This window comes from Scardinius erythrophthalmus (assembly GCF_964197995.2).
Source record: "Scardinius erythrophthalmus genome assembly, chromosome: 10".
NCBI lineage: Eukaryota > Metazoa > Chordata > Actinopteri > Cypriniformes > Leuciscidae > Scardinius > Scardinius erythrophthalmus.
The window spans coordinates 14,405,475-14,423,318 of NC_138230.1; the positions used below are offsets into that span (position 1 = coordinate 14,405,475).

A 17,844-nucleotide genomic window follows, 5' to 3' on the forward strand; every position below is an offset into this window, starting at 1 on the left:
TACTTCTGAAAGGGCAATTTGCTGCTTTCAAATATAAAGATAGTTTTTTTATATGTGTACTGAAATATTGAGTCTGCTGGAAGACCTGAGGCTGCTGTGAGTGAGGAGATTAAGAGGTCTTGTTGAAGCAAACGAAAATAATTCGATTTCATAAAGTGCTTTTTGGAAATATAAATAAAACAACGTTTTACTTACTTCCTATGCAGCCATTTCATTTTAAAATGACCTGATGGCTCTCTACATTTATTCCAGTCTACCAGTGTGGAGAATTCATACATTTAGTAATATTCGAAAACAAACACAGCTTTGCAGTGTAAATTATTTTGTGTAGCTAATGTATGTTTACTAAGAATATCATTTCAAATTGTACCCAAAAAATATCATTAAAGCCCCCCTGTGGTGAAAATCAAGCTTTTAATGTTGTTTATATGTCTATGTGGTGTTTTTAATATGCTTTAAGACAAATCATGAGCAAATTCATAAGTCAACATACAGTGAGGAAAATAAGTTTTTGAACACCCTGCTATTTTGCAAGTTCTCCCACTTAGAAATCATGGAGGGGTCTGAAATTGTCATCGTAGGTGCATGTCCACTGTGAGAGACATAATCTAAAAAAAAAAAAAATCCAGAAATCACAATGTATGATTTTTTAACTATTTATTTGTATGATTTCAAACCATGACGTCTTAGTGTATTACCAACAGTAACCTTGGAAACGGAGGTCCCAGCTCTTTTCAGGTCATTGACCAGCTTCTCCCGTGTAGTTCTGGGCTGATTTCTCACCTTTCTTAGGATCATTGAGACCCCACGAGGTGAGATCTTGCATGGAGCCCCAGTCCGAGGGAGATTGACAGTCATGTTTAGCTTCTTCCATTTTCTAATGATTGCTCCAACAGTGGACCTTTTTTCACCAAGCTGCTTGGCAATTCCCCCGTAGCCCTTTCCAGCCTTGTGGAGATGTACAATTTTGTCTCCAGTGTCTTTATGGGGTGGACAGGTGTCTTTTACAGCTAGCGACCTCAAACAGGTGCATCTAATTTAGGATAATAAATGGAATGGAGGTGGACATTTAAAGGCAGACAAACAGGTCTTTGAGGGTCAGAATTCTAGCTGATAGACAGGTGTTCAAATACTTATTTGCAGCTGTATCATACAAATAAATTGTTAAAAAATCATATATTGTGATTTCTGGACAGTGGACATGCACCTACGATGACAATTTCAGACCCCTCCATGATTTCCAAGTGGGAGAACTTGCAAAATAGCAGGGTGTTCAAATACTTTTTTTTCCTCACTGTATTTGCTGAGTATTTTCTCCTTAAAACTGCAGTGAAATCGTCACAAACTACCTTGCAACCAATCATGTCAACGTGTGATTGTCAATGAGTGGATCTCTGAACTGGTGTGAATGAGTGGAGGCAGGGTTAATTTGCATATTCATAGAACCACGCATACTAAATGAGGCATGGGTGTAGAGTTACATTCAAGCTATTTTAAGGCATAAAGAAATTTTTAATCAAGGAAAAAAAACATTTAAATATGTAATTTTGGTGATCAAATATGAGTTTTAAGGGATAAAATTATTACTTTAAACTAATCTGCAATACTCACTTTAGCCACAATCTTGACCTCTTTATATTGCATCTCGTAGAAAATGTCTGCACTCTCCAGAGCTTCCATCAAAGGAGGGCCTTTTTTGACCTCTCCATCCAGAAAGGAAACAAACTCCTGCAGCTTTGTGCTCCCATCTTCAAAGTCTTTAGAAAACCTTTTACCTCCTGCCTTGTCTAAAGTGTGAGATGCAGAAAAAAAAAAGCATGAACACGTGAAAAATATCTATAATTCATGCAGATCCATTTATTACAAAATCAGAATATTAATAAGATACCGTTTACCGACCTTTCAGTTTCTTCAAAGCCTCTGTGCTGCACACATCCACTCTCATTGCAGCTAACTGTTTCTCTTTGAGCTCAATCTCATCCATTGAATTCCTGTACGTGGACAGATGCTCGATAAACGCTGAGGGCTGACAGGTCAAAATAAAAACAAGTAGGTTAGAAGTTAAATAATTGAAAACTGTAATCATTTTCAAATTTGCCCAACCAAGGGGCCCAGAGAGTCATTCAAGTCTAGTGGGAATATTGAATTTTTACCACAAACTCAGCGACAATCTTGGATTTCAGGGCTGATCTGGTGTTGACTGGAGCTGAAACTAAAATAAGGGGAAAAAAATCATTACTTCTACTACTAAGTTTTTACCTTTTATTACATTGAACCACACTGTATAATAATATATTAAAACGCTAAAGACTGTCAATGTTAAACTGTCAATGTAACATACTGACAGGTACATAAAATACTCTCAAGAGCAACATTAACACATCCTTAAAAAGGTCATATGATGCTATTTTAAAAGTTTGAAACAGAATTGGTCAACATGCTTCAATGGTTAAAAACATTATTTTTCCACATATTGTACATTATTGTATCTCCTCTATTCCCAGTGTCTCTGAAACACGCCGATTTCTACAAAGCCCGTTCTTCTGAAAAGCTCAGAGTGCTCTGATTGGCCAGCTGACCCTGTGCGTTGTGATTGGCCAAACACTTCAACTGTGTGTCGGAAATGTAACGCTCCTTACCATAATCAAGGCTTCTAAAGCATTTGTAAACTGTGTGTAATCTGTTTAAGTGTGCAGATCGTATACATGCATAAAACAAATACATTAAAGGAATGTATTCACACTAAAAGAAAAAGCAAACATTAAAAAGCATCATATGACCCCTTTAAATCTTAAAGTGCAATTCAGACCTTTCACTGGCTCTTCTTTCCGAACCAAATTGTTCCTCAGCTGACTGATGAACTCCTCTGAATAGACATTTCTCTCTTCCCAAATGGACAGTATCCTCACCACTGACTTGTTCACCTTAGAATCCTTTGTGGCACTGAAATAAAATCACATAGATTTATAAAGATTCATAAGGTTAATTTCACACAATGCAAATGATAGATTTTGGAAAATAATTTGCATGCAATGAGTCACATTTAATAAAGCAACCACATCTACAACATTTACAGCACTTAGTAAAAAGCAGCCGTTTCTAGTGAATTGGATGCAGAATCAGACAAAAGCGTTGTCAGTCACTGATGTCATTGTAGAAACACTTTTTATATTTCACATTTACAGTCAACCATGATTTATTCTATAAATATGATTCCTAAAACTATATGTAAATAATTTATAATTCAAATGTACTGACTGATATTTGATTGTCTGTCATTATTCTAAACTAAATTGTCAAAACACAAAAACTACATTTGACTTAGTATTTATTTTAAATAAATGACACCTAATTTAAAAAAGTAAAACATTTATAATAAGCTTCAAAACATTGTTTTGTGGAGATGGTTGTTTTGGTTCATGACTCTTTATTGAATAACTGTGTGGAATTTTGAAAATGACTCAGAGAAAAATACTTCCAGAACGGAAGGAATGCTGAGGAAGTGTGTGGCTGTGCAGAAGAAATCTGGGGTGTGTTTCCCATATAACGATGTAGCTCGCTGATTACCTACCACAGTACGATGCATCATTTGAGAAACTAACCAACTAGCCACGACTTGTTTGCTGAAACTGTAGTATCATGGTCGCACCTCCGTTGTTTGAACCAAATTTGTTTAACAATATAGGACTGTTGTTAAGGACGTCACGTGCAGGTAGAGGAGGAATAACCTCTGATTAAACTGATTAATCTATTAACTTGCTTATTAATAAGCCCAAGATCATGATCTAAGTCCACGTCATTTAACAAGAACTGCTTTGCACATTCACTGGATCTGTTGGACCAAATTTTTTTAACTATGTTTGCAACGACGAAACTTGTGACCATAGTTGGCTAACGATGATTTTGGGAAACGCACCCCTGGTTAGTCTCATGTTGTCGCAGTCTCACCTGATGAGGTTCATAGCTTCTGGTAGCATATCAGTGAAGGTGGTCCGGTAGACTATGGCATTTTTCCTTTTACAGTTCTGAATGACATCATTCGCCAGATAGAAGAGATTGAGCCTGTGTGCTGCATCCGCTGGGAAAAGAACAAGGAAACGTTTAACTTCATTAAAAAAAAAAAAAATACTTTAATGGTCCACTTATAATGGCAAGACCTTTGTCTAATATTAGTGAAGATGAGCAAACCATAATGAGGTGTAAACAATCATGCAAAATAACACTGAATAATTTATTTGTAAAAAATTCACAAATTTCAGCAATCTCTTTAAAAATCCATTAGAAGCAACTATTGTCGAAATATATCTACTTTCATCAGACCAACAAGATATGGGTGTTTCTTCAACTACGTTTATGGCCCAGAGCTAGTGTTTGAAGCCATCGGTCAGTTCAGTATGATACTATAGAAGAGCAATGGTACATTTAATAAGAGTAGAATATTTAAATGTTCCCTAAAAAAAATTTGGTTTTTGCACATTACTGTTGTTAACATCAATTCAAGCTCAGTGCTTCACTATTAAATTTCCAATAAACGAACATGTAATATTATTAGTAAATGCACTTATTAATGCAAAACAATAGTAATTCTATGATTAACTCTTATCAAAAACTGACTAAATATTTTAATTTGATTAAAAATTAAATTAACTTTGATACATTTTCCTAGCCTGGAAATCCAGACCCAAATATGAAAGATTAAGGGTCTTGCATCGACTAATGAAAATCGCCCAGCTCGAGGGGCGGCACCAAGCATGCATTTGAAAATATCACTGCACGCAACTGGATAACACTACGACCAATCACAACAATACACGGGTTGACATATCCAGAGCCCCATACGCTTAGCTACCAGCGGAGCTAACTGGTAGATTAGACTCTTGCCGTATCCGGTCGGCAAATCAGCAAAAACATCCTTCTTGCAAAGGAAGGATTCGAGCGCCGTCTTCTGTTCCTCTTTTAAATAAAAATCCAAGTATAACTCGTTTATTGTAGCGGCCAAAGCCGTTTCAAACAACCGGTGTTCATTCATAGCCATCTTGCAATGTTTACTAATGACTTTGACGTCACAGCGCTGTCGTCATCTGTTTAGCTCGCCTCTGGCCCGCCTATATCAGATATCCCGATGTGATTGGTGCAGCTCGGATACAAGGGCATATTTAATGAACATCATTACTCAACGCCAGAGTAAACTCGTTGAGCAAATTCAATTTGTGCTCTCGCGAGAACTCTGGATTTCCAGGGTAACATTTTCCCCCACCGCTACCAAATCAGGGGCTGGTGCCACTTCACAGTAAAACTGTCTTGGAAAGTCTTTACTATGTGTACGTTTATTTTTAGTTCATTTATTTATGTTCAGATTTTGTTGTACCCTTGTCTCAGGCACATATTAAAACTATGACATTCTTTTCTGTGTGAAATACCGAACATTTATACAAAAGTACATTTATACAAAAGTAAAAGCTATCTTTAAAGCACCTTCATTTCCACTACAGAAGGTAATAAAAAAGCAATGCATTAGAAACTCCATCTGTTAAATGGTTAAAAAAATACTTATGTAATACATCTCACTGTCATGATCATCATCATTCCATCTATCTATTACCATTTCAGTCGTGTTCTACAGCAATCTCTTGCCATACACGAAAGACACTATGAATTTTCTTGGCAATTATTGTTTTCAGGGGTTAGTTGCCAGGTCTTTTCCCGACCCTCCCTATTACATGGCTTTGGGACTCACACACGCATTCACACCTACGGGCAATTTAGCATCTCCAATTCACCAATACTGCATGTTTTTGGATTGTGGGAGAAACAGGAGCGAGGAAACCCACACTGACACAAGGAGAACATGCAAACTCCACATAAAAAAGACTCCTGACTCAGCCAGGGATCTTCTTGCTGTGAGGCGACAGTACTACCCACTGAGCCACTGTACCGCCTGATCATCATCACTGCGGTTTAATAAATCACAACAAGAATCACAATGTGTGCAATGATCTGAGCTCCCAAGTTGTGTTTTCGGGTCAATGACAAATAAAGCTTTGAAAAAGGTTTTTTTATATACGTTTTCCAAATTTATTCATATTTTTGTGTCAGGAACAATGCGTTTAAGACTCAATTATTAAACAAGCATTTAAAAATTATTTTGGACTTTTTTGTCAGGTGGTACAACCAAATATTTGTATTCCTAATTTTATAGTGAAATCTTGTTTTGCGCTTGTGCATTTTATTCATATTAAATTTATATTATACAGACGGCAATTAAATTACCACACAACCTTGGAGTTGGGAGAAAAACACTAACATAAACATTTAAAATGAGCTCTTATTGTGGCAGCAATTATATACATTGAAAATACAAACCAAGCAACTTTGTTTACCTCATGTAAATAAGTGGCTGTATTAACTTATTTCCACTAATTTCCATATTTTTAAAATGACATCCATCATTTTGAAATAAAATGCAAGACAGAAAACCATTTTAACTATAGTATGTCTAGCTTCCTAGTTTTAAACAAGATATTTAAATAATTAAATAATAAATAGGACATTATTTTCATATTATTAAAATAAATATGAATTTATTATTATTATTCCAAGTATAGGACAATTTATTTAAAGCAGACAATCATGTGACAGACCACGTGAGCAGAGTGTTCCCGGGTTCGTAGAATCACAAAAACCGCCTTGCGAATGCTCGAGTTTTTTCACTGAGGTGCCATGAAAAATAATTTTTACAGACATCCACATGAGAAACCATTAACATCTGAATAGGGCTTTTTACTAAGAATTAACAAGTCAAAGAAAAAGTTGTACGATTTAGGGCTGCAACAAGTAATCAATAAATTGTTAATAATTAATCATGAAAAGTCATGTGCTATTTACAGCGAACCTCCATCTGTGACATCACATTCAAAAAATCTTAATGCAGAGTCAGACGTTACCATTTTGCATTCTAACAACAACAAGAGATTAAATATCATAACAATGGTATAGTTCAAAAAACCTACTAGACAGAGCGCAACTATTTTAACCATCTTTGTTAAAAATCTAATTTGGGTTTTGAATTAACCATAGTTGAAAACCTGAAATCTATATGCAAAACAAACAATGGTATATTCATTCAAACAGTAACTTTAATGGACGTTGTTTACAGAATATAATGAAAGCGTAAAACTCATAAAAGTGTTTTTAAGTACTATTAAGTAGCACAACATCACTGACAAAGGTGCACCGTGCGTATATAATTGCATTTGTAATAATAACTATTTTCATTATTGATTAGTTTTTGCAGCAATAAAAAAAATCCTATAAGCACATTCTCAGAAAAAAGACGCTTTTATCTGGTTCAATAATTCCACAAAAAATAACACCATTAACAACGCCATCTAAAGAGATTGAAAAATGTCATTTATCTTGATGCCACTACAATTACATTCCTGGCATCCATCATCAGTAATAACGCATACACATCAACAGAATTTTTATTTAGCAGAGGTCGTCACTGACCCCTCCTCCCATTTCTCAAATAAGCAATCTGACATATAGCATTCTAAACCATAGCAATACTATTTTTCCAACATATTTTTGCAGTTTCCTTACTGTTAAAATGGCATTTATTATAAATGTCTTTAACTAGCCTACATATTGTTCTAAAAACAAGCAGTCACTAAATAGACTAGACTTAAGTGAATCCACTGTTCAACTCACAATTAGGTTTGATGGATTCATGCAATGTATTTCCCATCTAAATATATACTAACAATGCCAAAATACAAGACTTGTTATAAAAATATTAAGATGATCATTTTACACATTAACAGTTGGTGGCACCATGTTATATTTATGCAGAATGTCTGTCAACATATTCAAGAACATAATTTGATAAATGTTTATTCTGTCATCTAAAAAAGCAGTTTAAGATCCCACAACATTTTAACATCATGCCAAATGTCACCCAATTTAACACAGACCATTTTCCAGTACATTGTGCACAAACACTGACCACATCATGCAATAATTTCACAATGCAATCAATGAATGTCATAAAAGCTCAAAATAACTTAAAACTCTGACATGTGAAAAGCATAAAGCTTCAAAGCAACAACTAGGATACCAATAATTGTGATATAGCCTACACTGTTTGAGTCAGCAAGATTTTTTCTTTAAGAAATGAATGCTTTTATTCAGCAAAGATGCATTAAATTGCTCAAGTGAAAGTAAATGCATCATGAATATATATATTTTTTTTAAAATGCTGTTCTTTTGAACTTTCCATTTATCAAAGAATCCAAAAAAATATTAAAGGTCCCGTTCTTCGTGATCCCATGTTTCAAACTTTAGTTTAGTGTGTAATGTTGTTGTTAGAGTATAAATAATATCTGTAAAATTATAAAGCTCAAAGTTCAATGCCAAGCGAGATATTTTATTTAACAGAAGTCGCCTACATCGAACGGCCCGTTTGGACTACATCCCTCTACTTCCTTCTTTAATGACGTCAGTAGAACCGTTTTTTGACTAACCTCTGCCCACAGGAATGCTCCCTCAACTCTACCGAAATTCGTTTATGTACTTGCGCACTTCTTATAACTTACTGTGTTTACTCAGCTCTTACGGTGATTTTCTGAGGTAAAACTGACGCTTCATCTTTTGTGTGATGTACAATAAACTTTATTAAACTCATCAGTATATGTTTGATCATCATTCGGACCTGGTCCGAAAAAGCAGACTTGTAGGCTATTAATAAATAATGGATACATACAAGCAGATGACAAATACGTTATAATAACCGTAATTAAACTACTAAACTATACCTGTTTCATCTCTATACAGCACTCTGACTCTGTAGGCATTATTGTCCGACTCGAACTGAACACCGTTACTGAGAGTTTCTGATATTATCATCATTCCGTGAGATGAAATTCGCCTTTGGCTAAGCCACACCCTAGAATGTAGATTGACCAATCACAGCGCAGCCAAGGACGAGCTCCCACAGAGGTCTGACACTTTTTCACAGCGCTCCATTGACTTTAACGCAGGCGTCTCATATTTTTGGTCTCGGCAGGCTATTACCGTCGTAGTTTTAGCAAAAAATATGGTTAAACGTTGTGCCTGGGGCATTTGTAACACAGATACGCGTTTCCCAGAGAGGTTGGAGGGGGGTGTCCGTTTTTTTCCCTTCCCAAAACCGAAGTGAAATCCTGACAAGTGTCGTCTTTGGATTAAACTGTGTTGACGTCCTCACAGTCAGCTAAACCCCTCAAGGATCAACAAGCACACTTTTGTGGTAAATTTTGCTTTTAACCTTACTGTGAAGTTATACTAGTAAGACAGTTTTATGCTGTTTTAGGTTATGATTTCGGTTCTCTACCCTAATTAATAAAGAATCAAGGTGCTAGCAAGCAAGCTTAGCGATAGTTTAGTTATCACGTAAGTCATTGTATGTTTTGACTAGCGGCTGGATGTTAGCTAACTTTGTTATTCAAGATACAAACACCTAAACGTTAATGTTACAGACACGCTGTTGTGGTAGTTTTGAAGGTGACTAACGTTACCGCCACCATGTTGCCCAGATGAAGTTGTCGGACGTAGCAACAGTAACTAAGGGGGGCGGGGCTTAGCCAAAGGTGAATTGTCCTGAGATACTGAGCGCGAGCTCATGAAACTCCGCCCCCTGTGTCGTCCAGCAGCAGCTTATTTGCATTTAAAGGGCACACACTAAAACAGCGCGTTTTTCTGAGCCCCAAAAAATGACAATTTAAACATGCTGTAAAAAATGGTCTGTTGGGTATTTTGAGCTGAAACTTCACATACACACTCTGGGGACATCAGAGACTTATTTTACATCTTATGAAAAGGGGCATAATACGGGACCTTTAAGCAGCACAACTGTTTTCAAAATTTCTTGAGCATCAAATCGATTTTTAAAATATTAGAATGATTTCTGATGGATCGTGTGACACTGAAGATGACTAATGCTGAAAATTCAGCTTTGCATTGCAGGAAAAAAGTACTTTTTAAAATGTATTAATATAGAAAACATTTATTTAAACTTTTAAACATGGGGTAATTGCCTATAAATCAATCTTATCTCAAACCATCTTAAAGGTACAATATGTAACTTTTTTTTGGTTCAAAATTAACAATTTTAAAGAAGAATGAATACATAAATACTTCATCCAAAATGTGTTCTTGTCTTACCCAGATTCACTAATCCTATTTATTTATATTTAGACCAGACGGGATGGCTTTTGCAGGAATATACATTGTCAAAATAATCAACGATTACTCGATTACCAAAATAATCATTAGTGGCAGCCCAGTTTGCAATATTTTGTTTTTCTGCGATATAGGCCTATAGACCTTATGTAGCCACGTCCCTTTTCAGCGCTGAGCTCGTTGTCTTTTGTCTTCCGGTCTGTATTTTCACAGCGATCTTGCGTATTTATGAATGAACAGCTCGTTTTAAAATGTTCCTGGTCTACTGACTTTTGTTAAGACATCTGGTTTAAACATTACAATCCTCATGAGAGCTTTCATTAACTTTACATTAAGTAAGTCCACTTCAAAAGCTAATTACTCCTGGACATTTCAATACCATAGAAATATACAGAGCGACCGCAAAAACGGAAGTTCAAAAACAATATTCTAAAGATGGCTGCACCCTGGTTTCTCTGGTGCAAAAGGTCTATAGATAAGAACATTTCACTAGATGACTTGAATAGCTCTATATTGATTTTATAAGTGATTTTCTCTTTGTATTTTGTTGTTTGATTAAAGGGGGGGGGGGTGAAATGCTCATTTTCACTCAATCTCCTGTTAATCTTGAGTACCTATAGAGCAATATTGTATCCTTCATATCTCCAAAAAGTCTTTTGTTTTATTATATTTTTGAAAGAAAGATAGGCTGTACCGAGTCTTTCCGGAAAAAAACGAGCGGCTGGGGGCGGGCCGTGTGGGCGAAGCTTAGCTGTGCTAACGCGCCGAGCTAGTGACAACACACAGAGACATTTGTTTAACAGTTTTACTCACCGTCCGGTTCCAACGCACGACCGCGAACCTTTATCATTGTGACTGCTCGATCCTTGAGCATTAGACGATCTGCAAAGCCGTCAATCTGGGCTTTGTTTATAAAACAATCATCGTCGAAATGCAGGGAACAACAGTCTTACACAACTCCGTTTATGCTCAGGAAAACAAACTCCATCCACGGGTTCCTTAACGCTGGGTTCTTTGGGAATCTGTGCAGGGTTGTCTTGCCCTGGCAACCAAAAACACACTTCTTTGGTGACATTGACTTCCCAAAAGCCGGGCAGGGCGCTTTGATGGGCAAACTGCTTTCACTCTCTTGCTCTGGTCTACGAGTGCGCGCGCGCCCGCGATCTTACCGGAGAAGTGCCCTTAGGACCCATATAAGGAAATTCCGCTCCATCTTACGTAAGACAGAGCCATACTCGAAAAAAACTTTCCGAAACTTGTGACAAACCGGAAGGATTATTTTTGGAACAAAAATACTCCTTCAAACGTACAACTTAGTTTTTGAAACTTTGTCCATGTTTAGCATGGGAATTAGTGCTGCACGATTAAAGGGATACTTCACCTCTGGGAAGATGAATGTGTATTTAAAATAGGTCATTTAAGTAGAAGAAATGTGGAGAAATTTTTGAATTTGGAGCTTTCTAGACTGAGAAAAGCCAGAAATTTTTTTTTTGGCTTATGTGGATGAAAGACAACAACTCCCAGAATGCACTTGCTTCGCTGCCTTAGGAGGCCACGCCTACCGGTTAGAGAGCACAGTTGAAAACAACAAGGCTAGCCTAAGTAAGTGATGAGTTTGCCAGGGATTTAGAGACCCAAAATGTCCGGGATTCGGCTTTTGCGTTCTACAGTCGCCATTCATCATGTTTACTGTGGCGAGCAGGACGAGGCTGACGGCCGCGGGAGAACGGTGCGAGGCCGGTGGCGTCATTACTGAGACGCGCCGGGTCTCGCATCTCTCACGGAGGAGCGGGAATTTTCTTAGCAATGTTAAAACGCACATCAACCGATCACTTGTTTAGCGTTCATGTAAACACTACAGTCAGATTCACCGATCGGAATTAATTCAGTTAGATTGAAACGAGAAGTGTGCATGTAAACAATGAATGGCGACCGCAGAACGCAAAAGCCGAATCCCGGACATTTTTAACAGTCTCGCCCGCCGGACAAGTCCGGGAAAAGGAAGATGGTAACCCCTACTTACTCAGCTTTCTCCTATTATTCAGCTTTCTCCACAGAACAAGAGCATGCTAGCTTAGCTTCCAAAGAAAGACGGCTGATACTGTGAACATTCTGTGAGTGAGATCCCACCCTGTATGGGCGGGTTGAAAACATGCGGAACAACGCCATCTACTGGCTGTAGTCTTTAGCCTCTGGACAGAAAATCCTCCGATGACGCAAAATGACGATTTTTGCGTCATCGGAGGATTTTTTCCAGACAAAAAATACATAAATCTCTCCTCTCAGGGGGATATGAGGGGGGAAAGCATGGTAATTCGAAAATACTACAGGTTTTCTACTAATACAAAGCTTAATCCTAAATCCTGAAGTAACCCTTTAATCGTATCGCAATCGCAATCGCGATGTCAAGCCTACGCGATTATATGGCAAAATGTTGCGATTTTATATTAAATAAACAAATTAGCGCTGTTAACGCACTTATTAATGCAAATGCTTTTAAACCATTCATGCGCGATAATACATAAAAGAACGAGCTGCCTGTGAATGTCCTCCACACACACACACACACACACAGAGATAGACACGCGCCAGTATCAAGTTCTCTTTAGCGGTAGAACGAACAACACACATGTATGCCATAATGAACGCGCTGCCTGTGAATGTCTGACTGTGACACACAGAAAGACTTGCGCTAATATCGTGCGTGCGCACAAAACAGCATGACAGAATACAGTTTTCTTTCGAGCTTGAACGAACAATAACACACACAATTATGCCAAAATGTCTTTTTGTCGAGTGTCTTCATAACATAAGAGTAGTCTTATGATGAACATGAAGAGTTGTGATGACTCGTGAAAGAATGAGGCGCGTGTGAGATCCGCGTCTCTGACAGCGGCTGGTCTTAAAGGGACAGTACAGTAGCCACTAATTACATCTGTCGCTAAAGTTATTCTATTTTTTTTTTCTTTACCCCTGACATGTATGGTTATATGTATTCTTGTATGTAAATTATGTTTTGTTCTTGTTAAAATGCAATAAAAAAAAAAATCTGTCGCTAAAGTTAATCAAAGAACAAAGGGAACAGAGAAAAACACTCACTGCTCTTGACTAAATAACTTTTTTCTTTAGGCTGATTATCACTAATCTGTGTGTGCATTTATTTTCCTTGAGAACCAAGCAAGCTGACTCATGAAACCATTTGTTTATTATATCGCATATCGCAATCGTAATCGCAATATTGACCTCTATCGCAATATGACATTTTCCCCAAATACTGCAGCCCTAATGGGAATCCAACTCTTTACCAGTGTAAAAAACTCAGTATGCATGAAATAGCATTTCACCCCCCCCTTTAAGATTAATGACACAGACAGCAGCAGGAATATTAGGTTGCTGTCACTAAAAGAGCGAATGAATGGATACATTTTTAAGCTAGTTGTTATTGCGATGGTATTTTTAAACCATAGGCAAAAGTTCAAAACTTGTCTAAGAGTTCTTTAGCCTGTTGATTTTTGTTCACGGTATTCAGCTACATTGAAATGTTTTGCAATAAGTCAGATTTGTGAACAATATCTTTTTTTATTATTATTATTCTTGGAATCAAAATTAGGAATCGATAAGAAATGGAATCGATATGCAGAATCCAGAGGTGGACGAAGTACACAACTTCCTTACTTGAGTGAAAGTACAGATACTACTGGTAAAATATTACTCCGTTACAAGTAAAAGTTGTAAAGACTTATTTTTACTTAAGTAAAAGTACAGAAGTACTCGTTTTTAAAAGTACTTAAGTATCAAAAGTAAAAAGTAAATGTCAATGCATTGTTTTATTATTGTTGCATTGTTGAATGTAATACTTAAAGTACCTTATGCCTCTGAATCTATGACTGCCTACCCTCATATCAATATCACATTTATTTCTAGAACACAGTTCCAGTGGGATTGAGTGTGAGATTGAATAAGTCACTCAATAACGTCCACGATGGTTTCGGACACCCAAATGGCTGTTCCCTCAAATACTGCCCTATTTAAAGTTTTTTGGCTTTTAGTATGAATATGTTAGCCGTACTGTTATCTATAAGCTAGTGTGCTCCAAAAAAGTGACAAAATTCGCATTTAGAAAACCAAATCCAACGTTGAAAATGAAAATCGGGTTGACGTCAGAAACCAACATCAGTCGGGTTCTGACGTCAACCCGACTTTTATTTTCAATCAATATCCAATGTCAATTTGACGTTGGGTTCTGATGTCAATCAGATGCAGGGTTCTGACGTCAACCCGACTTTCATTTCCAACCAAAATGCAACCCCTGCAACCAAAATCATCCACTGACTGATGTTACTTTCTACTCAAGGACCTTGACAGAAATGTAGTGGAGTAAAAAGTATGATATTTGTCTTTCAAATGTAGTGAAGTTAAAGTAAAAAGTTTCCAGAAGAAATAATACTCAAGTAAAGTACAGATACTCAAAAAGTGTACTTAAGTACAGTACTCAAGTAAATGTACTTTGTTACTGTCCACCTCTGGCAGAATCGAAATCAAATTGCAGAATTCAAACAATATACCCAACCCTAATGAGCAGCAGGATAACCATATCATCAGTCATCTGCAGTCAGCACAACCAAAACAATACAATTAAAAATCTAAATATTAAGCAAGTGGCATTACTAATTAAGTTGGCACAATACTAATTAAGTAATGCACATCACAACGAAAATTGAAAAGCAAGTAAAAGTTAACAACACCGCAGAATCAAGCCACAGCACAACGGAAACAAGCCACAACACAACGACCAATCGCCACAAAACACTGGAAATTTATCAGTTACTATAGAGTGTTTGTTAAAGCTAATGACTTAGAGGAAATGGTCTAATGAAATCCAAATTTTGGACTTTTTTTTTTATTGTAGCACCAATTTTTTCAAAAAATCCTTTAACTGCATTTATAACTTTTGAAATTAGAAGTCATTTATACAGCTATGTCAATTTAAAGTGTCATTTAAAAAGCCTGGTACAATAAAAGCTGTTTAAAATTTGGATTTTGTTATACCATTACCTCTAGTATGAAGCACAAACTTTAAAGAATCCTTTAATTGGCCAAGAAATGGGACTGTGAAATTAATTCAGCAGTAATAAAAATAAAATAAAAACATTATGGTAAAAAGTTCAAAATTGGGCAAACGTGACCAAACGAAACGCAAGAAGTGTGTGGACATGCCTTTGCAAGTCACACAGGCAATGAATGACTTCAACATGGACATCTTATAAAAACTTATAACAATCACCCTAACTGTGTATATAGGGTTACCATCCATACCCTTCATTCCGGACATGGCCGTAAAACATTTCCGGTCGGGATTTCTTTGGAATTAAATCAAATAAAACGTGTCCATGCAAACACAGCTAGTGAGACACATCTCACGCCATAGCCATACATTATAGATACTTACACAGAAGCTAACTGCATTTTTAATGCATAAGGTCCAATAACAATGCTATTAAGAGGTGATATTTCCCTTATATATTGACTTCCAGGGGCAATTTTTTTTCCATTAATCCTATAGGATATAATATATAATTTCACTATAATTTCACATGTGTACTTCCGTGTCAGTTATCAGATCTGTTGAAGACATGGCTTCTGTTCATGTGTACCAAGACATTTTATTACAGCCATGTCAAGGATAAAAAGAGTATGATTGGTCGCCCTATCCAGTTTAGGTGATATTAAATTACTTAAACCGTGATATAAGATTTTGGATATATTGCCCATCTCTAAGTCATTAATTCCCTGTGTGACTTGCAAAGGCATGTCTGCACTAATTTTTTAACGATACTGGAATTTCCAAATTCGGATATTCAATACCATTTTCGATACCACAGGGAAAACTGCCATATAAGCCGCCATACCGATCAATAGTTATTACCTCAATTTTTTTTATCATTTTGCAATAGCTTACACACAGAACAGGGAGGATTTATTTGAATCAGTAGTAGTTCAGTAATAAAATCATAAAAAAAAAAACTAAAAAATGGCAAATGATAGCTCAAATAAATACAATAAAGAGACACATGAAATAAAAATGGATTTAAATTTTTCAGGTTGGTGTAACAGTAGTATTCAGGTAAGAAATAGGCATACTACAGTAAATGAAAGTAATCAAATGTAAAATAACACTGGATAGGCTTAATTGCAAAAATTAAAAACAGATTAATGCTTACAATTAAAGTAAAAAAATGTATTCAGTCAAGAGCGGCGAGAGATTTTCTCCTTGTCTTTTGTTCTCTGATTACCCTGACAGACAGCAGCAGGTTTAGGCTTATTAGGCTGCTGTCACTTTAAGAGCTTATGCATGGATCCAATATACTGTTACACCACATGCATTTTCTCTAAACTATTTACGTTCCAAAACTGAATGTATTTACCTGCATACTCGGCAAGATGGACATTTTGACATAATTTTGTATGTATTTGATCGTTTTTATGCAATAAGCCATGAAAGAGAAGTCAATTTGGTATTCTAGAGGCGGCTTTAAGTGAACACCACTTGCATAAATTAGTGGTGTGATCACTTTTGGTGTGAAACCTGCTGGAGTGAGTAAAATTATGCACAATCCCCGCAATCCTGCGAAATTCAGGCCAACACCAACATTATTCAACCGGAGCGAATGAGACGAGTGAGTGAGAGGAGGCGGGTGTGTGTCACTGTCGGAGAGAAGAGAGAGAGTAAAAACGCATACTAGCCGGTATCGGTGTATCAATACTGCAGAAAAGGAGCATTGGAACCATTTCACATATTTCAGAATTCATACATATCAAAATATCAATATTTTTGACAACACTAGTCCGCACAGCTCTTGCATTTCGTTTGGTCACACCACAAGGTGTCACTGTGGTCTCAAAATGTTGCCCTTACCACTCTGAGCTTGATTGCTATATCTAAGGTAAAACACATACCCCTCATTACCATACGGACAAATAAATGTAGAAATAAATAAATGTAGACAAATAAAAACATAAATGTGGACATAAATAAAAGTGCAAATAAACAAATAAATGAATAAATAAATTAAAAAAAAAATTTTTTATTAAGTTTGTCACATCATACCAAAAAGACTTGTAATGGTGCTTTAAGTACTGAGTTAGGCCGGGGTATGAATACTTCTGCAATGTACTCATTTCAGATTTTCCTTTAATTTGCAGAGTTATCACAAATCTGTTTTTAGCTTTATGGTGTGTAGAGTGTCGATTGATGTGAGAAAAAAGTAATTTAGCATAAGGCAGCAACATAAAATGTGGAAAAAAAAGAAGGGGTATGAATACCTTCGCAGGGCACTGTATATTATGGGGACGGTTGGGGAAAGACCTGGCTACCCCGGAAAAAAAACATTGCCAAGAAAATTCATAGTCAGTCTTCAGTATGGCAAAAGATGGCCATAGAATCACCAAAGAGATATGACTAAAATGGTTAATGAGATGCTGCTGACTTGGAAACAAAATGCAGCTGAAGCTAAACACCCTCAATCTGCCCCAAAATGCTAATGACACCAAACACCTCTTTATTGCCCCAAACCATTCCAGATTCCAAACACATCTATGGCACCCAAAATGTAGCTGTCCCCAAAT

General features: G+C 36.6%; 1 protein-coding gene across 4 annotated transcripts in view; it reads right to left on the minus strand.

The window, feature by feature from the left end:
- LOC308697408 (CUGBP Elav-like family member 3) overlaps positions 1–17,844 on the minus strand; it is a 65,747-nt gene that overhangs the window by 46,924 nt on the left and 979 nt on the right. For all 4 annotated transcript variants that reach the window (XR_014030935.1, XR_014030936.1, XM_081376611.1 and 1 more), the window contains exons 2-6: positions 3,949–4,078; positions 2,810–2,943; positions 2,154–2,212; positions 1,900–2,026; positions 1,612–1,787 (exon numbers count right to left, since the gene is read on the minus strand). Coding sequence is in view for 2 of the 4 variants with exons in the window: in XM_081376611.1 (XP_081232737.1) it covers positions 1,612–1,787; positions 1,900–2,026; positions 2,154–2,212; positions 2,810–2,943; positions 3,949–4,078 (626 nt within the window). In the remaining 2 variants the exon portion in view is untranslated. The remainder of the gene's footprint in view (positions 1–1,611; positions 1,788–1,899; positions 2,027–2,153; positions 2,213–2,809; positions 2,944–3,948; positions 4,079–17,844) is intronic.